Source organism: Patagioenas fasciata, chromosome 3, assembly GCF_037038585.1.
Source record: "Patagioenas fasciata isolate bPatFas1 chromosome 3, bPatFas1.hap1, whole genome shotgun sequence".
NCBI lineage: Eukaryota > Metazoa > Chordata > Aves > Columbiformes > Columbidae > Patagioenas > Patagioenas fasciata.
This window is the reverse complement of record NC_092522.1, coordinates 21,504,991-21,521,114: the sequence shown is the minus strand read 5'-3', so window position 1 is coordinate 21,521,114 and position 16,124 is coordinate 21,504,991. Positions and strand designations below refer to the sequence as shown.

The 16,124-nt window shown below is 42.7% G+C and overlaps 1 protein-coding gene across 1 annotated transcript in view; it reads left to right on the top strand.

Annotated features, from left to right (window-relative positions):
* Positions 1-15,418, top strand: part of LOC136099659 (TOG array regulator of axonemal microtubules protein 2-like) — a 29,851-nt gene extending 14,433 nt beyond the window's left edge. The window contains exons 10-20 of the mRNA XM_071805925.1: positions 261-366; positions 2,142-2,377; positions 3,551-3,709; positions 4,768-4,885; positions 5,815-5,857; positions 6,038-6,098; positions 7,453-7,489; positions 7,583-7,774; positions 8,966-9,182; positions 12,669-12,755; positions 15,006-15,418. Coding sequence (XP_071662026.1) covers positions 261-366; positions 2,142-2,377; positions 3,551-3,709; positions 4,768-4,885; positions 5,815-5,857; positions 6,038-6,098; positions 7,453-7,489; positions 7,583-7,774; positions 8,966-9,182; positions 12,669-12,755; positions 15,006-15,253 — 1,504 coding nt within the window. The 3' untranslated portion in view covers positions 15,254-15,418. The remainder of the gene's footprint in view (positions 1-260; positions 367-2,141; positions 2,378-3,550; positions 3,710-4,767; positions 4,886-5,814; positions 5,858-6,037; positions 6,099-7,452; positions 7,490-7,582; positions 7,775-8,965; positions 9,183-12,668; positions 12,756-15,005) is intronic.
* Positions 15,419-16,124: the final 706 nt, after the last annotated feature.

Sequence of the window (16,124 nt, the reverse complement as noted above, 5' to 3'; positions counted from 1 at the left end):
GCCAGTGATTTCAGGAAGGGTGTCTTGTTTAACAGCTGCAAATTAACCCAGCCATTCTGAAACCATCTATTTGCCTTTTGCATTTATGTGTGCTTTTGAACACGACCGCATCCTGTAGCAACGAGTCCACAATTTAATTAAGTGCTGTATAAGAAGCACCTCCCTGTGCTTGTTTGAGCTGACACCCTGGTAATTTTAGAGGGTGCTGCCAAGTTCTTGGGTGGTGAGAAAAGTCGATCTTTTTGGTAATTGCCTTTCAGGGAGGAGAAAGTGAAGGGACTCACCAGCATCAGACGCCTGGCTGTCTCCCACTCAGAAGTCCTTCTTTCTAAACTTCATGATGTTTCCTTGGTAGTTATCAAAGAGGTAAGAATGTTATGTTCGATTGTGTCCTATGCACCTCGTACATGAGAGCATAGAGTTGATACGTGCTTCTTCATTTACGTGGGTGTCTGCCTTCATCACTATTTTATTCACTGTTTTTCTAAGGGCTATGTCACCTATCTATATGATCTGTCTGCACAATATAGCTGTATTTACAGGCATGCAGGGCTTCTGTGTCTCTTCTCTTTGAGGTAGGTGTCATTCTCATGCAATATACAAATACAGAAACTGCAGGTGATTTGCCACAGCCCAAGTCTCTGCCAAGCTGTAATTAAACACTGCAGCTTTTGCCTCCCAGCTTCCTCCCACTTCTTCCTCCTCCTCAGCAACCTGGGTGAGTGACTGCAGGTATTTATTTTCCTGTGTTTCCTGATGATGTTTTTTCCTCCTTCCTTTCTGCTTGCTTTTTGGCAATTTGCCCTTTCCACTAAACTGCTGACTCTGTGTGCCTGTGGAATTTTGCACAGCAGCAACTGGGTGCTTAGACCAGCCTGGCTGTGGGGTGAGCAAGGCAGTCACACACAGCTTCACTGTCTCATCTCTCAGTGAACACAGAGGTCTCACCCTAAGCTAATTAATAACATCTGTGGCTGTATTTCCAACTTGGCACTTAGCAGCCAGTTCAGGCCACAGACTTGTACTCTTACTGCATGATTGCCAAATATATTAAATTTTCCTTTGCTTGCAGAAGACAGTAGGACAGCTTATTTCCATGAAAGCAACTCCTCCTCTCCAATATTTAATGACATTGGAAGCTTGAATGTTCCTTGTGTTGTTGGACTCTTTAAACCCTTCTGTTTAGATATGCAGGACTCAGATTCTACCCCTGTGAGATCTGGCTTAGGGCAAGAAGCCCTTTCAGCTTAGCTCATCTGATTTTTATATCACTTTTATATTTCTGAGGAAATTTCCTCCTCTCTCTTCTACGATCATGCACAGAGACATCTTTCAGCTTTTGTTTCACTCCAGTCCCAGATTTTGCTTTCACAAGCACTTCTAGCACTTATATGGTTTTCTTTTATTAAGAGGCACAACTAATTCTGGCAGAAAGAAATACTGGTCTGTCCTTCAAAGTATTTTTCAAATGAAGCACGTGACTCTCAGTTATTTCTTCCTTACCCTTATGGGAGAGACTTTTGGAAGCAAGGGTCACCCAAGAACAGCCCTGAATGCTGCAAAACCCCATGGGTTGCAGCTGTAATTATATGTGACCTCCAAAATGCTTGAGTACCTTGAGTTCAACAGCTGGGGTTCTCCTGACCAGGCAGAGCAGTAGATGGACTTCAAGTCCATGCTGCATATTAGCCTGATTGTACACTTGAGCCTGCATTTTCAGTTTCCTCGTTGAGTGCTCAAACTGCCAGTGCTGCGATTTTGGACAGGAAGAAAGTACTACTTTTCCTCTGTCTTGTCTTTATGAATTGTACCTTTATAGTTTAAAAACAGCCATTGCCTTTATTTTTTTTTAAGGTCTAAAATCAAAGCAGTGCACATTATGGGTTGAGTAGCACACTTAGTTCTAGATTAAACAATATTTTTAGGCCTTCAGTCTCATTAAAATTGTATAAGTGGGCCTGAGAGAGAAGAAGTTGGCGTCAGAGTAAGTGTGTTCCTGTACTTGTGGTCCTCTGCTCTTACTGTGCTCTTATATTCCATCTGGACACAGTGAGAAGTCATGTTGTTTCATGGGACTTTCACCTGGAGAATTGATTTTCTCTACAGGGTGGTTCTTACATTTCCCCTCATGACTTCCCCAGGTGAACAATCTCCGCTCAAAGGTGTGTTGCTGTGCAATCAACACTCTTGGAGATCTCTTCAGGACCATGAAGAAGGACATGGACCACAAGGTGGATGAGATTGCTCGGGTCTTGCTGCAGAAGATGGGGGACTCCAACGACTTCATTCAGACAGCAGCCAATGAAGCCCTGGGGCTCATGGCGGGGAGTGTGACTCCTGCACGAGCAATGACTGCTCTCATGGCCAGTGGAGTCCAGTACGTCATTCTTTTCTTAGTGCTATCCTTCACCTTGAATTGTGTCGGTAGAGGGAAGGGATGGGAGGCAGAAGGGAACTGATGGGAGGGAAGGGTCCTGTCTCCTGCATCTTCTGTGAACTCGGTGATTAGATTCTCTGATCATAAACCTCTCTCCCTTCCTCTTGCATCTACTTCTGCCCTCCTGCAGCCTATTTGTTCCCACAATATGTCAATGCTGGTGAGATGTGGTGAATGATGGGGAAGCAAAAGTTCCTGCAATGCGTGGTGGTATAGTCTTGTGGCTTTGCAGGAAGAGGGACAATAGCTATTCTAGCAGTGAGTGCCTTTTGATATTTCACAACGCTAACCACAGAGGCACTGAGAAAAGCCATGCATCATCATTATGCCATTAACTTGAGAAATAAGGAGGCTAATTGCTAACACATGGAGCACACTGGGGAGAACGTGCTGGGTGCGGCTCAGCAGGCACAGCTCCTACTAAGTGGGCTCTGTCTGACCGTCATGTCCTTAGATCTCTACTTTCTATTCAAATTGATGTTGCAAGTCAGCCTTGAGATAGTGAGCAGCTTTATAGGTGCCTTCACAGGCTGACTCCCATAGGATAACTGAAGCAAATGCTGCCTTAAATCATAGAATCACAGAGTACCAGATTGGAAGGGACCACCTGGACCATCTGGTCCAACCTTACTTGGCAGAAGTGCAGTCTAGACAATGTGGCTCAGCACCCTGTCCAGCTGAAACTCACTTCCCTGGGGAGATTATTCCAATGACTGATTGTTCTCATTGTGAAAAATTTCCCTCTGCAGATTTGGAGATAAACAGGTGGAATAAGCCCCAGGACTGCTACAGTTCTGTTTGTGTAGTGGAGCCCTCTGATGAGTCAGTAAAAATTGTCTTTCATTTCCCTCTTTCCTAGACTAAATTTCAGGAAAGAAATTAAGTATCAAATAGTCCAGGGAGGTAGAATTCCTTCCTCTTACTTGCAGGTAGCCTCTCTGTACAATGCCAATTTTGTGTTTATCTGAGGACAAATCACCTACAGGTGGCTAAAATGGCAGTGAGAACTTGTGTGTCCTTTCCCTAGCAATGACAGGGACCATGCTGTGACCGAGGCCTGTGCTTCTGGCCCTCTTTTTCCCCCTACCCCAGTCTTTGTTGCCTTGTTTGCAGACACCGCAATGTCCTGGTGCGCAAGACTGCAGCCGAACACCTACTGACTGCGATGGAGCGAACTGGAGCCAATAAACTCCTCTCGGGCATAGTTACCAGTACTGAGGTGCTGGTGCACACGCTGGTGAATCTTGCTCTGGACTGTCATCAGGACACAAGGTGATGATCTTCATTTCACCTCCTAAAATTTGAAAACTGTTTGATGCCTGGCTATAAATTATAAAACCACAAAAGAGTGGAAGGTAAAATTTAAAAAGTTACTTCACAGTGTGGATAACGTCTGGGGAGATGACTGTACTGAGTAAGATGAGGTTGTCCAGCAAGAGAGGCCATTGACAAATTCCTGTGACTTGAATGATTCTTTATTCAGATCAGCTGAGCTCAGATTAGGCAGTCAAATAATTCTGTTTCACCTTACGTGTGCAATGTAAAGCTGAAGCATTGGCCACTGTTCGTCACTGAATGGTCCCAAACATCTATTTCTGGGAAGGTTAAGACTGTCCTAGAAAAAATCCAGCTGTTTTCAAGTGATATATTCAATCATTCTAAATCCCTTCTGCAGATTTAATTGCCTATTGTAGTCACAAATTTTTCTTCCCAATCATTGTATAATGTTGTTGGCTGTGGCTGAATGACGTCCAAATTTCCTCTTCACAGTAGCTGAAGTTTCATAGTAGCAAAACCAAAACAACTAACCAAAAACCAAACCAAACCATTAGTCTGATTATTAATTATATTCCCATTAATAGATGTGAAGAACACATGATCAATTAGCTGCCCATGTGCATACATGTCGTATAGAATAATAAATAGTAAGCATGAGGTCATCTGTCCTAGATTCTCTGTCAGTTAAGGGGAAGTAAATTATTGTGCAATGGCAGCAAGACACTGCAAATAAGCCATGACATCCAAGCAGGAGGTGGTCTTCACTTGTCCCATGGGATCTTCCACTTCCACAGAAGCATACCCTCAGTTTCAGAGTGAAATTGTATTTTCCTGTTACCCTATGTTCTCCTCTTGTGTTCAGCTGGTAGCATTGTGCAGTTGCAGTAAGAGGAGGTAAATCTCTTTGCTGAAGAGGTAATACCTCCTCATGCAGGTATTACACATGATGAGTTTAAAATATCAGTTTATTAACGCTTTTCCTTCGTTTATTCACAAGGCCAGGGAGAAAAGACAGTAGTAGTCTGTATTAATTTCTCTTTTTCCTATGTTAGATATTATGGACGGAAGATGCTGAATTTATTGATGAGTCATCCAAAATTTGATAGTTATTTGAAAAAGTCTGCCCCCTCACGGGACTTGGAAGCTGTTATGGCAATGATTAAGCGGAAGGTAAGTGCTTGGCAGGAGAAATGTCTTCTTTATGCTAGTACTGAGATTGCTAATATGAGATTAAACATATATAATCTTTCTTTACCTCATTCTTCTTCTGCTGAATCATTTTGCTCCTGGGAATGAGCTGTTGATCCTTAGCCTGTTTATCTTCAGACAGTGAATGAACTAGTATAGTTAGAAAGAAAGTGGGTGTATTTTGAATATCAGCCACAAACAGGAAAGGAAAGTAGGAGAAAATGGTTCTACCATCAAGCATTAAAAAAACCCAATGCTACTCCCCACACCCCCCAATAAAGCAAGGAAGGGAGAATAGTGCTTCTGAAGGTAATAGAGTCTTTGCAACAGATGAAGTATTAGTGCCAAAAAAATTTCCAAATATACAAAAGATGCACAAGGCAATCATAATTAGTACGCATATTGTGTGTATTCTGGGAACACTGCCCTGCTGTTATGCTCTCTGAAGCCGGAGGAAGCTTCATGAATTCAGCATCCCATGGAAAATCATCCCTATTTTTTTTCATTCCTTTTCATTTACATTCTAGACAGGCATGTGCCTTTGTCGGGGATAGGGAGAATGAGCGTAAACCAAATTAACTCCCAACACAATGGGCCACCCTCCAGAAAGTCCAAATGTTTCCCACCAGTTTGTTTCCTTAACAGTTTGCATTATTCTTGTGCACAAGACTAATGAATTCTGGATTTTGTATTGCTGCCCATTATGGTAGCACCTATAACCTACCTTATGTTATTGAAAACAAATAGTAGACATCACTGGATCTCTGGCCCATCTCCCTCTCTAAGTTAGGAAATGTTTTCCTAAGCCTTTCTTGGTAGCAGTGATCCTTCCTGGTTATAATTTGTGTTTTAAACAAATAATTTCCTCTTTTATCTTCTATAGATTCATGTTTTTTTATATATTTGTGTAGGGGACAGAAGACCATGAATGTGAACCTCCTTCTGCCAAGGAGTCTGAGGAATCTCCTTCTGACAAGGAGTCTAAGGAACCTCCTTCTGCCAAGGAGTCTAAGGAACCTCCTTCTGCCAAGGAATCTAAGGAATCTCCTTCTGCCAAGGAATCTAAGGAATCTCCTTCTGCCAAGGAGTCTAAGGAACCTCCTTCTGCCAAGGAGTCTAAGAAGCCTCCTTCTGCCAAGGAGTCTAAGAAAAATGGCTTGATGATGCCCCAGGACAACTTGCCTTCTAATGAAGGGTACTGAGCACTTCTGTTATATCTGACAAAGCACATGACAAGCTTTGCATGTCTCTTCCTCAAAAAAATCTTTCTGGTGGAGACAAGGGGTACCAGAGATTGTTTCCTTGCCCCACAAATATTTCGTGATCAAAAATGTCTACTTCTACATTAGGCTGAACACAAGTTCTCTGGAGGGTTTTCCACAAAAATTGAGAGAGAGGAAGAGACACCCACCAGTTTTAGTTCAGAAAATCCAGTGCGGTGGCGAGGACAGTGTTGTGGAGGCTGCGAGAGGGCCATTTCTCTGCTGTTTGGTTTGGGACAAGTAATTTCAATCAGGGTATTATTATCTCAGTGGAGTCTTTTTGAGATGGGTGATTTGATGAGAAGTCCCATTCTAGAACCAAGATGCCATTCCCAAAAATAGCACTTCCTATGCATTTTGTTTGGCCTGTCTGAGTCATTGCTTTCTGACTCAAAAACAGTACTGGTAGTTCTGGTCAAGAGACATATCAATGTGGACTCTGTAGCTATTCATGTCATTGAGACCCATTATTGGTTGGTTGATGGACAGCATATTTTTTTCCCTTGTGCCTCAGTCAGCATTCAAGATAGGAGTTTGGTCCTTGCTGTCTCCCCATGCTGGTGAGAGAGCTACCTGTACCTGCCCTTCTCTGATAACAGAGTGGATTTATTTAGCTCTGTTGTGCTCAGCAGTGGCAGGAAGATCACCGCACACCTCAGTAGTGGGGTTAGGAGCTTCTCGTGCTCATGGCAGAGAGAGGCTGATCCAAGAGAATTGTTCCCATTGGGTTTGTCAAGCTGTGGATCCAGCTGCTAAGGAAGCAATAATGTGAGCGCAGTAGCGGGATGGCTGGCTTCAGTTTTTGCCTCTGTTACTGATCCTCTGGATCCCTTCAGTTATGCCCCTTGATCTGTCTGGGTAGGATTCATCTGCTCAGATGCATCTGAGCTATTTATCCAGATTCCCATACCTGTTGTAGAGGCACTTCTCCAGGACAATTAATTTCCTTATAATACAGACACCTGCCATAAGATGAGGCATTTAGACTTTGTAGTGCCTACTTTTCCACACATAGGGAAGCTGGATGAGTACCTGGGAAGACACCTGAAGATAAATGAGATGCATCCCATCCTTGGTGCCTTGGTTTTCCTCAGTAAGCACTAGTGATAATGTTAAGTCCAGATTGTCTCCTGTAATGATTGTCATGAGATCAAAGCTGCTTTTCAGATAAAGATCTAGCTGAAATCACATCATTAGGAAGTCTTCTCAAGTTGCATTCCTCACAATTAACCAAAGGGAGATATTATCACCAAAAGGTCTAACTTTGTTTTTATTTTCCATTTTAAGGTCTGTCTCTTATGTACCCATGCCACCCTCTCAGACAGTCCGTCAGACAGTCCGTCAGACAGCCTGCCAGACAGCCCGCCAGACAACCCGCCAGACAGCCTGCCAGACAGCCCGTCAGACAGTCCGTCAGACAGTCCGTCAGACAGTCCGTCAGACAGCCCGTCAGACAGCCCGTCGCCCATCACAGGAAGAGACTGAACACCGCCAGGAGCTTTGCAAGCTCCTGACAGCTAAGGACTTTCAGACAAGAATGGAGGGAGTGCTGCTCCTCCTTGACCACTGCAAAAACAACCCCCAGCTCATCTCCACTAACATTTCCCAGGTAGGTAGGGCATCTCCATCGCTCCTTTCCTGTTAGGTCCCTTCCCAAGCCTGTACCAGTAAAGTTAAAACAGTGCGTCTTATGTTACCTACTAGCTGTCTGGGACAGGCTGGTCTCTTCTCACCCCAAATAATTTCATTCAACTCCAGGCATCAGGGCAAGCAATTTCAGTCCAACTGTATTTCTCTGGTAGGTGTCTCTTGGTGCTGTTCATGAGACAGAATTTCCTGTTGCTGTAGCTTTTGCTGTATCTTACTACCAGTTAGGTTAAAACAAAGGAAATACAGCCACTGAAAGGCTGGAAATTATTCCCTAGAAGAGAAATCAGTTGGGGTGGAGGAGAAGTATCAGGATGCATTGATTAAAAAAACCAAAAATTAAAGGATACTCCTGTAAACTTTCTCTTCTATTGCAGACACAACTCTGCCTATTTACTTCTATCCTCATCCCTTTCCTGATTGGGACCATTCTCACCCTTCCTGTGGGCCCTTTTTTCCCTTTGGAAAGAGGAAGACAATGGCTAGAGACAGATCTCTTCCTTTTCCTCCCAGCAGCTGTTTTTTTTCCCCTTTTCCAGCAAATGGTGCCTGATAATGTGGCTGTCTAGGGACTGAACCTGCTCTAATGAGAACTACACAACACATTAAACTTCAGAAGTCTACCTGTTAGCTAGACAAATGGTCTGGGTACTGAAGAGTTCATCAGAGCCCTGCACTCCTCCAGATGCAGGTTCTGAGACAGATAAAAACAAAACTTGGATCACATCCAGCCACAGTTTTGGCAAAATCAATACTGCCCTCAGTACTTGAGGCAACTTTATGGAAAAATGGGTATCATAAATACCTGTTTTCATACCTCTGCACCAAAGATATTGCATTATTAAAATGGGATTAATTTAATGATTTGTAGCGATGATTTATGTAAATAATAATGTAAATAATATAGAGAGAAACACCATATGAACTATCCTGTCTGCACTCAAACCTCTTAATAAAATATGAAGATCTTTCCAACCACCATTAGGTGCAACCACTACAGTGAGTAGCCCATAAGAAAACAGTGAAATTGTGCTAGTAAGTGCTGACCTAACAGAAAACATTATATTTTACATTTCTGGGTGCTTGTTTCTACATCTCTCCTTGAAACAAGAACATTTTAATCCAGATTTCCTGTCCTTTGTTTTCTTAACAGATTTTTGACGCTTTTGTCCTGAGACTTCAGGATTGCAACAAGAAAGTGAACCAGCAGGCGCTGGAGGCACTGGCTTTGATGACACCCATACTTGGAGATGCCTTATACCCAGTCCTGACCTCTCTGATAGCAGCAGTCACTGAGAAGCTGAACTCAAAGCACTTGGGGATTTATGCTGCAGCTGTGAAGGTGCTGGAAGCATGCATTGATCACCTAGGTAAGGCTGACCTCTGACACTGACTCTCCCCAGCTGCGGCTCCTCCATCTCAGAGCCAAGTGAGTGCTAAGTCTGTGGATGGCTGTTGTTGTCTGTGGGAACATCCAGCTGCTGCAAGATGTGTATGAAGTCCTGCCTGCATTCTTTTTATTCCAATCGGTTGTATCATGTTGGGATGTGTAGCTGAATGGACACTGCTTATCACCTGGGTCATAGATCTGATTATTACAGAGATGACATTCTAGGGATTATTTTAAGTTTCCACTATAAGAGCATGAGGGAAGTGACTAGCATCTGTCATGACTGTTTTTCCTGGGAAACTGCATGCATTTTGTTTTTATTGAATTGGATTTCTAATATGTGCACTCTGTTAAGTTTACAACCACTAAAACAAGATGAAAGGAATGTGCTTTTTCCTTGAAACACATAGGGGGAAGTGTGGTGGAGGCTCTTTGCTCTTGCTGGGCTTCTTTCCCACTTCTTTAGAATAAACAAGTATAAATCAAGATAAATCAAGCTGTAAATGATGGCTTATTCCAAACGTTGTTCTGCATGGGGCAAGATTGCTATAGCCAAGGTCTGCTGTAAATTCTCTTGCCACACAGACTTATGTCAGCTGTGAAAATGCAGCACTGGGTGAATATGCCTGAAAAATTCAGTGTTGAAGAGGCAGGTGTTAAAGTGAAATTAACAAGTTCTCCACATCAGCTGCTTTGCAAACTCAGTGAATCTGCTGACCTGCTGCCTTTCTGTATTCCAAGTATTGGGTTGTTCCTAATCATGAAGCAGGAGAGGAGGGTGAGACCTTTACTGCTCTTGGCCCTTACTGATTTTTTTGTGGTGCGTGGGAGAAGGTGTGGGAAAAGTTGCAGAATCCTGCTAAGAGAGGATGTGGCAAATAGATCCCTTCAGGGTTTTGTATGAAGCTTTCCGTCATTCCCCTCTCACCAATTCTGAGAGGTCACTGTAAATTTTCCATGCTGGCAGATGCTAGAACAGGAGCAAGGTGCATCTGTCTCTTATCACAGTGGCTTTACTCAGAGACAGGTTCTCAAGCAAACAAGGTGGGATATATATTTTTTGTTCTGCTCATTTTTGTGGACATTTGTAAAAGTTCAAACAGGTAACTGAATCACAGATATTTCAAAATTCAAGACCCTAGGGCTTTACTGGGGGAAGGAAGGCTCTACTGGAAAAATGCATGAGCAAAACCATACCATATGCTATAAAGTGACAAAACCACCCCAGAACGCTAAAGGATTGTTCAATGCTCCTAGCAAAGAGTAAGAGAGCACAACCTCTTGCCCCATTGCTCCTATGAGTTTAATAGCTAAGAGCCCAGCTATTGCACCGAGGCTCTGTGTTGACATGCCTCATATTCTGAGCTTTAGGTGAGACTTCCTCATCTGCCACCTTTAATGATCCATGCAAAAATGCAAGCTGGTTAGAAAATTGTTTGATCACTTGATGTGAAACAAAAAAACCCCAAATGACATACAAACAAATAAAGAACATAAAACACCCCCCCCCATCTGTTAGACCAAAATTCTACCTAAAACCAAACTAATTTGCTTCCCAATAGTGCCTGAATAGTTTGTTTACCTTAACCCTGGCATTGGTTTGGATGTCCCCAGCTGAAGACCACACACATTCATTAGCTGTGACCTGGGACCATAATCCCACTCAAGGGAGCCACCTTGTAGGTGGAGGTGAATCAGCAAATCAAGCTCAACTGCAATGGGACCAAGACATCTTGCTGTCTCCTCTGACATCTGTCCTGCCCTGTTCTCTGTCATGAAAGAAATGCCCTTCAGATGGCCACTGCCTGACACCAGGGCATGGAGTCAGACCAGCAGCCCCAGATGGTTCCCAGAGGAACCATCACTCTGAGAGAGGGGAGGGGGAATTTCCCTGTAGTTGTCAACATAGCAAAGAGGGGAACGCAGTGAAAATGAGAGTGCGGAGAAGCAGATTCCTCTGCTCAATACAGCAACTGCGGGGCTGCCTGTCCTGTGGCCAGCAGGTTTAGCTGATACGTAGTACAGGGAATTAAAGCTGGGTTAGTAAGAACCAGACTGCCTGTTGCCTTGTTTTCTCTAGTAGCTATTAAAAGCTCCTCTGTCTTTAGGTCTCTCAAGGCAGCAAAAGTAACTGCTGGGTGAATTTGTTATTTACTTGAGCTTTAATGTTTCAAAATGTACCGAGCATTTGAAACTCTCAAAGTGAAAGTTGAATACTGCTAACATACTTATCTTCCTACAAAAACAAGAAAACAAGCAGCTCCCCCTCACCCATCCCAAACCCAAGTGTTCCCCTGAAAATCTATGTAGATACCAATATTAATGACAAATTAACATTTTGTGCTTCCACAAGACCTCCAGATCTTTTTTCAAAGCAGCAGCTGTAAGGTAACTCCCTGGGGAGGAAGAGCAAATGTGAAACAGCATCTGACAATACTGCAAGAGGGTGGGACAAAAAGTGAAGTGTCTGTTTGAAAAGATGAATGAGAAGAGTGTAATTACCAAAGCAGAAGCTTAATTAGCGTAGCAGAACGGATTCATTACTGCACACTCACAAGGAGATTGTTAGGGACTACCTTTTTTATATCTCAGGCAAAACGGAGCACTTAATAGCACAGTACTACTTAAAACCCCTTTGGGATTTGACTCTGTAGTGGTTCACAAAGAAGCAGGTTGCTTACTCTACCTATTGGTGCCACTCCCGGTGACACTGCGAGGTATCGTAGTGCATCCCACAAACATTCTACCTCCAAGAAAAGCTTTGCTTGGCTTATCAAAGCAGTGAGACTGGAGGCTTGCAGACCAATTCAGGCAGCAGTTTATTAATTAAAACAAGACCTCAAATCCAAAACAGGCAGCACAGGAGACGTTAAAATATATATGGCAGTCAAGTATTGGGAAATCAGGTTGTTTTTCAGTCTCTCTACCGAGATCTGATTTCAGAGATAGTATAAGAGCACCTGAGAGTGGATGGTGTTGGCAATGAGCAGCAATTATCTCTTGTAAGAGTAACTTGGAGTGTTGTCCATAGATCCCAACAGGTAGTTTAAAGATTTAACACCAGCTTATCCTTAAAGTGTGAATGGATGCGTGGACTCTTGAGCCTTCTCATCCTTTTCCTTAGACAAGGGAGGAGGTCACTTCTGCAAAGCTCCAGGATGCAAAACATTTTCATTGCTTACAGGTGATTTAAATTTTGAGGGCCCTGATGTGGAAGCTTTAACACAGCTCATTGTACAGCAGTTAACTCTGGATTTACAAATGTGAAATGAGAACTTTTCTTTTTGAATTTAAAATCCTCCCAAGTAAGCTGAAGGAAAGAAGTAAAGGACTCAGAAACTGGCATAAATTTCCTTCATTTTACAAAATGCAGTTACCTCTGCCTTTTCCCCTCCTTCCCTTTTTAACTATTTTTTTTTTCTTATAACCTCGGAAGAGTGAGCAGAAATACATGTTTCTCTTTCAGATAACACATTGCTGCTGCAAATCTTTGCCCACCGAGCGCGTTACCTCAGCGGCAAAGCTCTGCTGGATGTCATTGAACATCTCACAGGTATTGCCTTCTTCAACTAATCTCCACTTCTTGAAGTCTTCAGAGGGAATATTTAGAGGGAATACCTCAGAATAGACAGTGCAGTCGCTTATCAAACACCAGAAGGTCCTGAGCTTGTTCCTCCTGCAAAATACTTGTACTTGGTGTATTTGGCAGGGGTTTGCCTGGCCTCTGCAGAGGCTTGCAGTGTGTGAGAGAAGAACAGCGCTTGGGCTCCAGCGCTGAGCTCTCACTGAGGCATCTCAGGACCCGCCTCCAGGAAAGAGAAGGCCTAAAAATACCCTGGCTGACTTCTCTCTTTGAAGTACAGTACAGTAAAGGTCATGGAGGTCTCTAAGAGGTCCCTGTTCTACAGCGAACCAACATCCTTTAGAAAAAAAATTGTGGCAACTGGTATTTCTGAGGATCGGTTTGTTTTGTCATCATAGGATTCTTGTTGTCCTGTTGGAAACTTTTGAGGCGGAGTCCTGCAGAGCCTGGGGGGTCACAGTGTAGGTGAAAACTCAACACACATATTACAGGCAAGGACTTTGTGCAAGGCAGGATTTAGGGGCAGAAGGAGGCAGTTCAGCCCAACCCACTGAGGCTCCCTGCCTGTATTGCAGATATCATATGGACTCATTTCAGGATGTACAAACAGTCTACTGTATCAGCAGTGTGCAACACACTGGAAGTACAGCTGATAATTGATTTATAATAGTAGCTTGCTCTGTCCAGCAATAGCCAATGAATGGAAAAAATTATAATCTCAATATATACTAGAGAAGAGTATTTATAGCCTTGCTTTAATTAGGACTAAATCCACTTCTAGTTATGCCAGCATCTTTTAATCCAAGGTTTAATACACTTTGCTTCTTCATTATGAATCTCAAAAGGGCATGTTTAGCCATAACAAATATAAAAGGGCCTTTAAAGATAATTTGGATAAAGTAAATCTCTGTAAACATAAAATTTACTTTTACAGTTATTTTAATCTCTTTTTCAAATACAGCATTTGAACATAAATTGGAACTACTTTAGAAAGCGCAGATGTTCTCTCTGGGATTCAGTGGGAACAGACAGCTCTTTTTGTTCTGAAGCTCCATAGTGACCACTGTGTTTAATAGCATTTAAACATAAATTAACTCCTATTTTAAAATAGGTACCCTTTTCCTGCTTACTAGAGTTGGTTTTAGGTACTGTCAGGAGCCGTTTAAATGTTGATGACTGATGCTAGATTAACAGCATAGAGGAAATGAAGGTCCTTCCACTACAAAATAATAAATAGTTACTGCATAACGTTTCTACTGAACAGAAGATAACAAAGCTCTCTTCAGACCATTTCAGATTTTGATCTCTCAGCAAAATCTGCCATGCAAGGAGCTTATTGATAGTAAATTTTTGTTTGTATTTAATAGAGCTCAGTTCAGAAAATGAGCTGAGAACAGACGTCAGAGAGAATGTGCAGAATGCGTTAAATATCAGGCGCCTGTGTAAGATTTTTCTCTGTTCCCCTATTTTAGGGAATGTTGTGAGGGCAATTGCCATTAAACTCGTGAGATGCTCAAATGCCATGGCAATGGGGTTTGGGTAATTATCTAAGACATTCTGAAGTTTGAAACAGCTGTTCATTAGAAGCCACTAAGTATGAGGGGAAAAAACCTCAGTTTGGACCCTTCTGTCACAGACCTCAGTTAGTCACTGATGTTTGTAAGAAAACTGTCAAGCAACACACATCTTTTCTGGGCTGAAGTTTTGAAGTGTGGTGTCATACTGCTGTTTGCTGTGTGCCACTAAGCAAAAGGAACAGCCACACGGGACTTCTGTCATTCTTTGTCAAAGGTCACAAAAAAAGTAATCATCCTTTTGTTAGAAATCTTTCAATTACCTCTCTGAGCTGCATTTCAAAATCTTCAGCAGCTGGTTTAGACAACTTCTTAACGGAAATAAACAGCGATTTGCCATTTTTGGCATTTGTAATGCAGAAGCAGATAGTGAAATTATTTACAAAATGTGTATTATTCACTTTGATAAGTCTATCATGGATACAAAGCCTCTGATTTGGAGAAATTAAGGTCCTCAGAGGTTGGTTATGCTGTTCAGTGGATGATCAGCCACTGTTGCCTGTTTCTGGACCATTGGGCCCTTTGTGCTTGTTGATATTAGCCAGAAAAGCCTTCCAAGAACCAAAACTTGTAGGTACTTGTAGGTACAAGGAACGTACTTGTTTACATTACGGCTGTTAATCTGTTTGTCTCTCTCACCTGGCAGTGCTTGTGGCCACTGTTTATCCCCGGAAACCTCAATTCGTCCACCGCTATGTCCTGCCTGCGCTCTGGTTCCTTTTGGGAAACAAGGCCCTGCCTGTCCGAAGCGGCAGTGTCAGGGCTGTGCTCACCAAGCTTGCAAAGAGCCTTGACGAAGTGATGGGCCCCAGCCTGAAGAAGTATGCCACCAACCAGCCTCAGTATGTGACAAGAAACCTCTGGGATCTTTTGAACCTGAATGTGAAGGCTTGATGTGCTCCAGGAAACAGAAGGAGGGGTGTGGAGTGGGACAGCTGGAGGCAAAGGTGGATGTGGTGGTGGCATTCGTTTTATTCCGTGTGTTTGAAGAAGAGGATTTACCTGATAGAGTTTATAGTTACACATTTACTTAATATATTTTGATGTTGGTTTAAAAAAAAAAAAAAAAAAAAAAAAAACCTTAAAAAAACTTTAAAAAAAACTTAAAAATCTTAAAAAACTTAATAAAAAAAATTTAAGAATTCTTTAAAAATAAAAAATATTTTAAAAAAGAATTTTTCTAAAGTTTTATGTCTTGACCTCATGTTCCCTAAGAAGTTTGCACAGATACCAAAAAAATAAAACCTGTGTGTAAATGCAATTTGTAACTGTAAAAAGGAAAATACTATATTTATATACATAGAAATTAAGAGATGTGCACATACATATATTTTTACTTACAAAGTAAGAGATGGGCTTTGGAAGCATTAGAACTGTAGGAAGAGATGGTTTGATTTCAGAAGCATAGAATGAGAAGCCAGGACCTGCTTGCCCAGAAGGTACGCAGTGGGGTTATGGGAGGATGTGCAGCTCACTGTATATGCCAGTGTATGCAGCGGATGCCGAACTGCCGGGCAGCCCCTTTACAAGTCTCTGGTAGCTGCTGGTGCAATGGCCTGAGATGTCTAGGTCAGGCTCACAGCCCCAGTCCAATGACAGCAGAAACCTCACCAGATGCACTGAAATTTTCTTCCCGTTTCAGGGGATGCGTCCTGTCTGTGGTCCCCTGTGCACCACATGCAATGGACTGATGTGGTGAGGTGACGGGTGCCATCTGACTGCCACCCAGCACCCTGAGGTACCCCTGGGGAGGGGCAGGAGAGCG